The sequence below is a fragment of the Triticum aestivum genome, chromosome 2D (genome assembly GCF_018294505.1).
Source record: "Triticum aestivum cultivar Chinese Spring chromosome 2D, IWGSC CS RefSeq v2.1, whole genome shotgun sequence".
Lineage (NCBI taxonomy): Eukaryota > Viridiplantae > Streptophyta > Magnoliopsida > Poales > Poaceae > Triticum > Triticum aestivum.
In genome coordinates this window covers 156,572,236-156,584,846 of record NC_057799.1, presented here as the reverse complement: position 1 = coordinate 156,584,846, position 12,611 = coordinate 156,572,236, and the positions used below count along the sequence as shown (strand labels likewise).

Below are 12,611 nucleotides of genomic sequence, written 5' to 3'. Positions count from 1 at the left end.
GAGGATGCAGACTATATAGCACACAGAGTAGAAACGAGCCGTTTGCTCCTTGGGGGGTCTGGAGCGACCAATAACATCATCGCGTCGAGATACGTGTGATCAGAGAGGTGACATTGTGTTCGCGCCAGAACGGGCCAGAGAGCGAATCTTTCCTCATTACCATTTTTGTATTTTTTTAAAGAGGTGTGTGTTACTGGTTTGATTAATAGATCCTCGTGCTTTTTAAAAAAAATAGGAAAAGATGTCTCATAAAAATGGTAGTATCCGATTCCTTGTCTCTCCTATTCATTCATTTTACTTTAGTTTTTGTCTTAATATATAGAGTATTAGTGATGACGATGGCCATGCATGCGCAGCAGTTCGTTTCCATTCGTGAGCGGCATTTACTCCCTGCAAACGTGACTAGTACCATCGGTAACTGAACAGAAGGGAGCCGGTTCACGTGCATCACGTCCACGGAGCACTGGCTCACGTAAAAGGCAACCGCTCCCCGTCGCTGCGCCCGCAAACTACCCCGCTTCTTCCCCTCCTCTGCCCCGCCCCCCTTTTATCTCCCGATCTCACACATTTTGGGAAGACAAGGGAGAGAGAAGCAGAGGAGGCCATTCTTTACAACCGGGAGGAGGAGAAGGCGAGAGAGACGGAAGGGAGCGAGGAGACGAGATGAGGGAGATCATCAGCATCCACATCGGCCAGGCCGGGATCCAGGTCGGCAACGCCTGCTGGGAGCTCTACTGCCTCGAGCACGGCATCCAGCAGGATGGCACCATGCCCAGGTACGTGCGCGCGCGCGCGATCCCGATCCCTGAATGCATTCCGTTTCTTGATGCACCCAGGCGCTGGCGCGCGCGCTAAGGGGTTATATATTGGCCGCATATTACGGTTAAATTGATTCTGGATTCCTGTTTTTCTCTTAATCCTGTGTTTTGCCTTTTTTTCCTTCTTTTTTTCGCGTAAATCCTACGAATTGCGAATGGGGATTGCGGTAGTCCCGGTGGAAATTCCCTTTTCTGAATCATTATCATGCTCCGTCAGTCTGTACTTCCCGTTTGGACATTGCGATGGGATTATGGGGCAGGAATTTCTTTCGTGTTGCTGGTTGTCGAGAGATCGGCAAGAAGAGGACGAGACGATCGACGTTTCATGCATTTGTTCCGTTTCTGTACAAAGGAGGCTGTCGCCCGGCCTCCCTAAGAATGTTCTGTTTCTGTTACTACTAGACCGGACAGACGTCGTGTTTTTTGTAGACTGTACTGAAGTTGGTAGGCACGTACCATGAGACAGTTGCGAGTTCCTATCCCGCGGGATCTGAAAATTTGACAATGGTACGATGCTTAATTACTAGTATGTTTGGAAACGTGGTGCTTCATAAATCATAAATATTGTAACAGTGGAGCTATGTGTAGCGGACTGAGCACGGATTGAAGAGATCAATCTGGTTGTAGAGAAGTTAGTTCACAGATCGGTGATTAGAGTTCTTCCAATCCATGTATTAACGCTGCCTTTTGGTTGTTGATTCAGTGATACCACGGTTGGGGTTGCACACGATGCGTTCAACACGTTCTTCAGTGAGACTGGTGCGGGCAAGCACGTGCCGAGGGCCATCTTCGTCGACCTTGAGCCCACTGTCATTGATGAGGTGCGCACCGGTGCCTACCGCCAGCTCTTCCACCCGGAGCAGCTCATCTCCGGGAAGGAGGATGCCGCTAACAACTTCGCCCGTGGTCACTACACTGGTAATTCATCTTAACATTTCTGTGATTGTTATTGAAATTCTAGTCTACTGCGATTATGAATGCATCCAGTTCTGATTATATTTGTGTAATGCAGTTGGGAAGGAGATTGTAGATCTATGTCTGGATCGTGTACGCAAATTGGCAGACAACTGCACCGGGCTGCAGGGATTCTTGGTGTTCAATGCTGTCGGTGGTGGAACTGGATCAGGACTGGGCTCTCTGTTGTTGGAGCGCCTCTCGGTTGATTACGGCAAGAAATCTAAGCTTGGTTTCACCATTTACCCTTCCCCACAGGTACAACTTGTTCATGAACCATTGTTGTGTTAATGTGTGTGTTATTTCAGAAAATTCGAGTATTATCCAGTCTGGTTTAATTCTGTATTCTGCGAGAGGATGTTGTCTTTAAGCTAGTTCTTCCATCATTTCTAGATATTTTCAATAGAATATCTGAAAAGCTAAAATGCTAATGCCCTGATTATATATGGTATCTGTAAAGCATGCACTACTTATGAGCCAACATTATTCCATAGCACTGTACCTACCTGTCCATGTGACTGGAGTGTGGACCATTCAGGCTGTTCATGTGAGTAGGTTATCTGCATCCTAGCTGTTGTGGGGACAATATGGGTAGATATGTTGTTGCATTATTTTCAGTTCAGCCTATCATTATCCTTATGATCTTATGCCACTCTGTATTTCAGGTCTCGACAGCTGTTGTAGAGCCATACAACAGTGTCCTCTCCACTCACTCTTTGCTTGAGCACACCGATGTTGCGGTCCTCCTAGATAATGAGGCTATCTATGACATATGCCGGAGGTCTCTTGACATTGAGAGGCCAACCTACACCAACTTGAACAGGCTGATATCACAGATCATATCCTCACTTACCACCTCCCTGAGGTTTGATGGTGCCATCAATGTGGATGTCACAGAGTTCCAGACCAACCTCGTCCCTTACCCACGTATCCATTTCATGCTTTCGTCGTATGCCCCTGTTATCTCTGCGGAGAAGGCTTACCATGAGCAGCTCTCTGTGCCTGAAATCACCAATGCTGTCTTTGAGCCTTCAAGCATGATGGCCAAGTGTGACCCTAGGCATGGCAAATATATGGCCTGCTGCTTGATGTACCGTGGTGATGTTGTTCCCAAGGACGTCAATGCCGCAGTCGCAACCATCAAAACCAAGAGAACTGTCCAGTTCGTCGACTGGTAAGCTGTCTTTATCGCGTTATTAGTTGCACTTATTATATTTATCACGAGCAACTATCCACTTAAAAGATGACACTTGATTGTCTAACTAACATATTTATGCTGCCATCACAAAGGTGCCCTACCGGGTTCAAGTGTGGCATCAACTACCAGCCACCTTCCGTCGTCCCCGGAGGCGACCTGGCAAAGGTTCAGCGTGCCGTGTGCATGATCAGCAACAACACCGCCGTCGCCGAAGTGTTCTCGCGCATCGACCACAAGTTCGACTTGATGTACGCCAAGCGCGCGTTCGTGCACTGGTACGTCGGCGAGGGCATGGAGGAAGGTGAGTTCTCAGAAGCCCGTGAGGACTTGGCTGCTCTGGAGAAGGACTACGAGGAGGTTGGCGCCGAAGGCGCAGACGATGAGGGCGACGAGGGGGATGACTATTAAGTAGCTGGTTAATAAGTAGTTGGCTGGTTAATGATTGGCTTTGATCTGTATACTCAGTAAGTTTTCCGTTGCGTTACATATTGATTGCTGTTATGCGTGTTTCCTTTCCTGTAATGTACTGAAGATGTTGTTAGGGTGGCCATGATTGTTGATACCCCATTTCCCCATTTTGGCTTTCGATGCTACTCGTCCCAAGTTTGGTGTGTGTGCATCATTCTGAGCCGAACTGCAAATACTGTTCTCTAATACACTGTGCCATGTTAGTACTACGGAAGTTTCTATTTATTGACTTATCTGCTGAGTGTACATGCCCCTTGTACTGTATGTCTGAGCCACTGAAATGTGGAAACCCTGAAAAAAGGTTTGCATCTTGTACCCATTGATAAGGTTGTGTTTCCATCTGGACACATGACAGAATCGAACGACCTGATGCCAGTGCGGTTGGTAAGTTTGGTAGGCTGGTGACGCTTGAGGCTTTGGGAATCTCAGGTCTGGTCCCGGTTCCAAGATCGCTGATGAAAGATTTCCAAAGTGTTGTCCGAGGGAGGCACCAACCATGCCACTAGCCAACTTCTGAAGAGTATCTTTTAGTTGCCGACGATTCCCTCTTCTTTCTTTGAAAACGTGGTCATATATTAATCCTTACAGACACATTAAAAAAAAGTTACAATCAATTCTTTGGCAGTGCTGACGGTGTTACAGCCTAGCGTGCCTCACCTTACCGGAAGTCTGCATGGCCCGCTAGGTCGGTTATATCATGGGTCAATCAGCTCGGTCCATGACCCCACAACGTGATAGGATGTTTTTTTTTGACAAGGCAACCGACATAAGCACCTACAATGTGGCTAAGAATTTGAGCATGTAAGGTAAGCCAACTGTGGCAAATATAGTGTGGTAAATTATGGTAATTTGATAACTTTTTTGTGACCTTGTTAAGAAAAGTTGGAAACAAACCGACCACTAGCTAATATTTCACACTTGCCAACTTTTTGTATTAAATCAATCATGCTCTAACCCAAGGCGGGGGGGGGGGGGGGGGGGGGTGATACAAATCACATCGCTCACGTCACTCCACTTGGTGACCCGGCCCACCTAAGTTGTACGCTCCTATAGCAGAGTCTCCCAGCCAGTGCATGGTTTTGTTTCTTTCTATTTTTTAATTCAATTTTTTATTTGAGGTGGTTTGTTTTAATTTACAAAATATCATGAATTTTAAAATCAATAATTTGAAAAAATGTTCATGTGTTTGAAAATATTCATGAATATGAAAAAAATAGGGAAATCGGGGCAGGTTTAAAAAGATATTCATGAATTTTAAGATTCATCAAGAATTTGAAATTTTGATGGTTTTGGAGAAATATTCACAAATTATAAAAACTTGAAATATTTAGAAAATGTTCAAGTATTTTAAAATTCTTGGTAAATTTGATAAATGTTCATGCAATAGAAACAATGCAGAGTTATTTTCTTACGGTATTTCAAAACATTTGTTGTTTTAAAAAACATTCAATAGTTTGAAAAAAATGTCCCTAAAATTTTATTTTTTTCATGATTTTGAGCAAAAGAATTTAAGAAAACAAATACAAGATAAAAGAAAAAGGAAATAAAATAGTAAAACAAAAAAGACTCAGAAGAAATGAAAAAAATGGAAACCAGAGGAAAAAAGCGGGCCGTCTGCTTCCGAAAACCGGGTTCGAAGATTAGAGAGCCCCAAGAGAGCTATGAGCAATATTGGTTTGATGCCAAAAATTGGCATGCCAACATTTGGCAAATGCCAAATAGTGGCTAGTGTTTGATTGGTTAGCAATTGTACTTGCCAAACTCAAGAAATTGCAAATTTTTGCTAACTTTTGATTTTGCCAATTGTTGGCTTGCAGAGTATTGGCAATGTGAAATGTTGGCATCAAACCAATCATGCTCTATATCTCGCACGCAGCGTAGCATCTTGGAGCGGTTTTGGGAACGTTGTATGGACAAGTTTTAATACCTTCTGTATGTTTTTTTTCTTCTTCGTTTGTTCGCATGTGTTTTTATCAGTTTATTGGATTTTTGTCTGTACCTTTTCTTTTTCTTTTGTCAAATACATTTTAACTTTATTCAATACATGTTGTAAATTTTTTGTATTCTCATGAAAAACATTATACATGTTGAACATTTTAAAATATATGATGCACATTTTTTCAACTATGTTTGTAAGAATTTTTATGAATAAACATTAAACATTTTGAAATACACGTCGAACATCTTTTTTAGTGGTATGAATAATTTCTTTATATTACCTGAATATTTAATACGTCATATTAACACTTTTTGAAATGCTACAAACATATTTCAAAACTATTAACATTTTTAATCGTAAAAATTATTAAATTTATTGGCACGAAATATTTTTCAATTTTGCACGCACATTTTATTTACATTGTATAATTCTTTTAAAATGTCACAAAAATTTATTTTCAAAGCACATGAATATTACTCCCTCCGTTCCTAAATATAAGTCTTTGTAGAGATTTCACTATGAACCACATACAGATGTATGTAGATGCATTTTGGAGTGTAGATTCACTCATTTTGCTCCGTATGTAGTCCATAGTAAAATCTCTGCAAAGGAGGGAGTATTTTAATGTCCCAAATACTTTTTTGAATGGGGTGAAATATTTTTTGAAATTTGTGCAAATAAATTACGTTGTATAATTGTTTCATAAAATACCACAAACATGATACGCAGGAAGATATTAAAATCCCAGGAACATTTTTTTGAATGATACAAACATTTTTTAATTTGCACGAATAAAAGATTACTGTGCGCTATTATTTTCTAAATGATAATGTAAATACATTAATTTTCCAAAGCACATGTATTTATAATATTTCAAAATATAAAAAAGTATATAAAAAACAAACACTAGTCTACATGTGTAATGTGTGTGATATCAGTGTGTGTGCGCATGGTACCCTAAAAAAAGGTCTGTGTGCATGGGGCTGGCCCATTTTGTAAGTGCCTGAGTCAAAAGAAAGTCTGAAATAACTGGTTAAAAAAAGAAAAGATCACTCCCACCTTCCCTTGTAGCGACAAGTAGCGCACAGTATGTCCGTCACTTATCGCAACCGGATAGTTTTTCTTTTTTGTAGAATTTGTTTATTTAAAATATTTTATCTCTTAAGTCGTGCGTTCAAAAACTGAATAGTTTTCACTATTGGATTTTTCGCGTCGATATCTTTGAAAATAGATCCCATGTTAATTGGATTCGAAAAGCTTTTTGTTCATGAAGAAACAGGAAAACCAGACCGAGCCGGACATGGTTTTTGTTCCCACTTTTTTTTTTGCCTACAATTCTACGCCTCTCATGGAAGAATAAAAAAACATGTTTTTTTTTTCTTTTCCGAGAAGCACAATTGTGTCTCTCGCGAAAGCAAACATGTGTCTTCAGGAGAAACAAATTTGTGCCTCTCGTGAAAGAAGAAAAAGTGTTTTTCTCCTTTTCAAGAGGCGTAGTTGTGCCTCTCGCGGGAGCAAACATTTGCCTTCAGGAGATGCAAAAATGTGCTTCTCAGGGACGCGAAAGAAAACATGTTTTTTTATGAGAGACACAACAGAAGCAAACCAATCGTGGAAGAAAACAACACGTTCATATTCTACAAACCGCTCCCTATGTGGCCAGCCCAAAGTCAGGAGCTCATCTGTACGCGGGAGCCATATCTCAACTATAGCGAGATGTGCGAACCAACCTATGGTTGAGATGGTTAGGCGGACAGTGATATCCCCAATCCATTAGGGTTCAAATCCTGGTGCTCGCATTATTTCTGGATTTATTTCAAGATTTCCGGCGATGCGCTTTCAGTGGGAGGAGCCGTTCCCGTTGACGACGAGACGCCTATAGTGACTTCGTAAATCTCAATATGATATGCCGGCTCGGTCTCTCGGAGATGCTCATAGGGGTAGGGTGTGCGTGTGAGCGTTTATAGGAATGAGTGTATGCGCGTGTATATGAGCGCTTGTGTTTATACTGATGCTCAAAAAAACTATAGCGAGATGTAAGATCCCCTTGTCTGAAGCTTTTCACAGATCGCTAGAGTAAAGGGCCGACCATTTATTTCTCGTATCGTTAGTTCGCTCGCTGGCATCGTTGGGTTCATTCATTCATTGTTTTCCGTTTTTTTTATTCTTTAGTTATATTCGTTTCTTTATCAGTTTTTTGGTTTTCTTCGGAAAAAAATTCACCTGTTTTCTTTATGTTCTTTAGCGGTTTTAACTTTTTTCTTTTTTTTTCACTGTTTTTTTGTTTGATTTCTTAGTTCCTTTTTTTTCTTTGGGTTTCTTTGTTTCTTTCATATTTTTGGTCGGTTTTTATTTGTTTTTCTTTCTTGCTTTCACTGTTTTCCATTCTTTTTCACTGGTTTTCTTCGGTTTTATTTTTTGTTTTCTTGTCTCTTTGGTTTCCTTTGATATTGTTTTATTTTTCTTCATTTTTTCGCTTCTTTCTTGGTTTTCTTTGTTTTTTCTTGTTCTTTGTTTCCGTCTCTATTTTTGGTTTCTCTCGGTGTTTAATACACACTCAAAAATTTCCGTATATATCAGAAACATTTCTATATACAAGTTTCACATTTTTGGAATAGATGATTAACATTCTTTTAATTCTTATATTTTTATGTCAATTTTTTCATACACATTATACATTTTTCTAGATATCTAGTATATTTTCCTAATACATGCTTAACATTTTTTAGATACTAGTTTAACCTTTTTTAATACATTGTCAACACTGTTTCCTTGCACATTTTAAATATCTTTCAAATGTTTGATTAAGATTTTTTAAATACAAGACTAACATTTTTTTACTCCATGGTCAACATTTTTTCTATACATTTTTAACTTTTTCAAATGATTAATTAAAATTAATAAAATATAAAATTAACACTTTTTAGTACATGGTTAACATTTTTTGTATAAATTTAACATTTTTTAAATGGTTGATTAAAAATTTTAAATACACGACCAATTCTTTCATACACATTGTATTTGTTATATGTTTTTTGTATACGTGAGAAACATTTTCTCGAGACATATTTAACATTTTTTAGATACTTGGTTAACAATTTTTAAATGTTCCATGTAGAGTGTTTTTCTAATATGTATATTTAGAATCTTTGGCCCATGTGGCGTGTGGCTGGGCTGGTCCATCTGGCGCTCGCCTTCACACGAGGGTTCCCTACATCTCTACAGTTAGCTATAAGCGAGACATTGCTCATCCCGATGATCTTTTATTTCTACCAACAAACATTGTGGGGATTTAAATAACAGTAAAATGCATCAGAAGTCCTAAAACTATTGAGGCTGTGTCACTTTAGTCTCATAACTTTGAAACTGCAGTTTTGGTCCCAAAACTATATAAGTTTATTCATCTCAGGTCATAAGCTTGCATGGCCAGTATCTATGATGCATTTTTTCAAATAGACCGTTATATGTGTTTACTTCCCCAAATATGATCAATATGCTTACTGGTCGCAGTGTGTGTTGTAACCTGCACGCCCAGCTGCAGCCACAAGTGGGTAGCAATTGGAAGTTGTGTGACGTGTCGTTCTGCTACTGCGGGGTGAGGCTGAGATGACTAGTATACTCTCCTCGCTAGAGCTCAGACCATCATGCCGCTTTCGCCTCTGAACATTATGTGCGTGGGAGAAGATGAAGACATGAGAATGAGGCGAGACAATGCTCTAGGGGTTTCTTGTATATTTACATTTCATAAGTTAACCTGGTGGGTCTATTGGGTCAATGTGGCAACAATCCAAGCATCTCCAGGCGACACGTCAGCGGGTCAATGCTGGACATTCAAGTTTAGGACCTGAGATGAACAAATTTCCATAGTTTCGGAACCTAAAAGTGCAGTTTCGAAGTTATACGACTAAACTGACACACCTTCAATAGTTTTACGACTTAAAACTGCAATTTCGAAGTTTAAAACTTATGATACATTTTACTCTTTAAATAAAGCTATAAGCAGGACATAGGGGCGTTCCCTTCACCGGGAGCGGTTGCTATGGGCGATACATATTATCCCATACCACCTGTTGGGCTGCAAAAAGGGAGGGAAAGGAATCCAGCCATTTCCCTCGCCAATTTTCATACGCAACACCCAAAATTAGCTCCTTTTTTTAGGGTAACATCCAAAATTAGCTGACACCGCGCGCCCAGCGTGCAGTGGTTAGAGCAACTGTTCTTTTGTCACTTTGCCTTGTGCCTTGTCAAGCCAATAAAGCACTGCCCATCTCGAGCTCCCAACGCCATGCCAACTCGGAACAGGACCAAGCTTATAATTTTACAAATTAGTACTTAAGTTAGCTGAGCACACAACACCGCAACTGCTGCCCTCATTCCCGAGTGCACTGAACTTGCCCCGGAGTTGAGTGTGGCCTATTCCATTATCTAAGGAAGAATTGTTACTGAATTGTTGCTGCAGGGGACTACGGTGCCACCTACTGAACTAAAGAAAACTTCCATTTCTCTCTCTCTCTCTCCCTCGCTTTGTTCTTGTCCTGATATGTGCGTTTGGTTGTGCCCTTGTCGTAAGCAGTAGCAAAGCTGAGAGTGGAAGCTAAACAGTATTTTTGCTGTTGTGGAGCTCAACGCCCTCCAGTTGTAACTGAACCTGTGACTCGGATAAATTGGGGTTTTGGACGGGCGTGCTCCTTTTAACATTTCCTTCCCTTCCATACTAGTAGTGGCTGTGGCTCTGTGGATGTGACAGCTTATTGGTGGTTCGGGGGTTCAGCGAGTGGTTAACATCGTTAGCAAACTATATGGAACCAATGAACAAGCGATGCTTGTTAATTTTCTATTTAAAACTTTTCAAATTCATGCAAATTTGTGGGCCTGGAACAGTTCAATCCCCAATTTGCAAAAAACCAATTTTTAGTTGTCCCAAAAGTTCTGGAAATAAATGCGAATGTTCACAAAGAATGTGACTACAACCCCTAAAAATTTCAGGTTCAAACTCCAAATAAACAGAAATGTGAAATATAGCATGAATATTGTTAAAAAAAGACAAAAGAAACCTTGACACTATTCACATTTGAATTTGTATTTTTTTTGTTTCCAATGTGCATTTGGATTTTGGACATGAAATTTTTAGGGGGTTTTAGTCGCATTCCTTATAAACACTTACAATTTTTTCAGAATTTTTGAAACATTTAAAATTGATTTTTTTTATTAGAGCTTGGGAGCACCCTAAGATTGGGAACACCTGATATTTCTCTGGGGTAGTGACCTAAGAGCATCTCCACTAGGCCCCTCAAGACGCCCCAAGCCATTTTTTGGGCGTCGGCGGGTAAAAAAGTCTCACTCATACCCCAAGTCCTTATTTTTCGCCGAATTTAGGCAAAAATAGCCCGGCGACCTCAGGCCGCAGCCAGCCCATTAGGGGGCATTTGGGGCCGCCGGCATTACTTTTTGCATGGCGAAACCCCACGGGTCAGCCTCTCTCATCTCTTTCTCCTGCTTTCTCTGCTAGGGACCACCCATGCATGTAAAAAGATCTGCCCCGCCTCCTCCTTTCTCTCCCTCCCGCTGCATGCTGCTCTCTCGCCAGAGCTCGCCGCCCCGCCTCCTCGCCGACCCGCCTCCTCCGCCCCACCCCCCCCCCCGCCGCCGCCCCGCCCCGCCTTCTCGCCCCCGGGCCGCCGCAGCCGCCCCGCCCGCCTTCTCGCCCCCGACACCGCCCCCGGGCCGCCGCAGCCGCACCGCCTCCTCCGCCCCGCCCCGCCTCCTCGCCGACCCGCCTCCTTCGCCCCGCCGCCGCCGCCGCCGCCCCGCCTTCTCGCCCCCGCCGCCGCCCCGCCGCCGCCCCCGGGCCGTCGCAGCCGCCCCGCCTCCTCCGCCCGCTCGCCTTCTCGCCCCCGCCACCGCCCCCGGGCCGCTGCAGCCGCCCCGCCTCCTCCGCCCCGCCCCGCCTTCTCGCCCCCGCCGCCGTCCCCGGGCCTCCTCCCGCTCGCCCGCATGGCCCTCCGCCGCCTCGGCCCCGCGGCCGCGGGGGACGGCTCGCTACCCGCCGCCTCCTCCTCCTCGCGCCGCGGTGGACGGCTCGCTCCCCGCTCGCCTCGAAGCCGTCGTCGTCCAGGCCCGCAGGGAGCGGCTCGTTTCCCGCGTCCTGCTCCTGCTGCCGCCGCACACCGTGCGCGCCCGCGCCGTGCTCGCCGCGCCTGCCTGCGCCCGTGCTCGCCGCGCCCGCGCACGGCAACTCCCGTGCTCGCCGCGCCCGCCGCGCCGGCCTGCTGCTCTTGCCGCGTCCTCCCACTGCTGCTGCTCGCGCTCGACTTCCTCCGCTCGGCCGGCGTCACCGACCCGGCGGGCGAGTTGGAGGCCGTGGAGCAGCCCTCCTCCCTCGACGTGCTGCAGGAGCTCGGGGCGAGGCCGAGCCAGACGTGGCCTAGGGCGGGCGCGGATGGGGCAGCCGTGGCCTGGACGGCGGGCGAGGGCGCGGCCTGGACGGCGGACGCGGCGGGCGAGGGCGCAGGCTCGCTGTGTCGTTCCTCGCTTGGGGGTGGACACGGCTGGAAAAAAAATCGTCCTCAAGCCAAAATTTCCGTCAGCAGCCCCCCAAGTGGCGAAAAAAAATGTCTCGTGGGGGCTCAACGGCTGGAGATGCTCTAATTGTGAGTTGTCCGGAAAAAACTTTGTTGTCGGTATATTCTTCCTCCCCCTGCTGCCGCCAAACGACACCATCAGCGGTGCATGCCTTGCCACCTTCAGTCATTCCTCTAAACCCCGACCCTCCCCCCTCCCACACCCGGACCCGTCAACCTCTGACTCCCCTCCACCAGCGAGGCCGCCGACGGGTCGTTCCAAGTGCCGCGGTGCCCCCGTCTTCGAGCTTGAGATTTCGCGCAAAATCGGCTGGTCTAAATTGCAATTTGAAGCAACTGATGAATGGCAAATGCAGGAAGAAAACCTTGCGGTATTTTAGTTCGGCTCATTTGATCATACACCAACAACACGAGGATTCACCATCCATTTGCAGCCATGAGCCATTGCTCAATCGAGGTTTCCTGCATGCAACACCGCAATCTGATGGACAACCCCATTGAAACTACCAGAAACTGAAGTAGAACATGCCGATTTCTCATCCATGGCCGAACAAATCTCGAGAACTGAAACTACACCATGAAATTCAGTCTGCTAAACCACACAACAAATTTGGAGCATTTTGCACACAAAAATGCATCGAATGGAGAGCAGA

General features: G+C 44.4%; 1 protein-coding gene across 1 annotated transcript; it reads left to right on the top strand.

Moving 5' to 3' along the window:
- The first annotated feature begins 508 nt into the window (after positions 1-508).
- On the top strand, positions 509-3,626 carry LOC100049039 (tubulin alpha-1 chain). The gene is made up of 5 exons (XM_044475456.1): positions 509-776; positions 1,522-1,736; positions 1,831-2,030; positions 2,438-2,946; positions 3,063-3,626. Exons 1-5 carry the CDS (start codon positions 664-666, stop codon positions 3,376-3,378), a joined length of 1,353 nt encoding a protein of 450 aa, XP_044331391.1. The 5' UTR covers positions 509-663; the 3' UTR covers positions 3,379-3,626.
- The last annotated feature ends 8,985 nt before the right edge of the window (positions 3,627-12,611 follow it).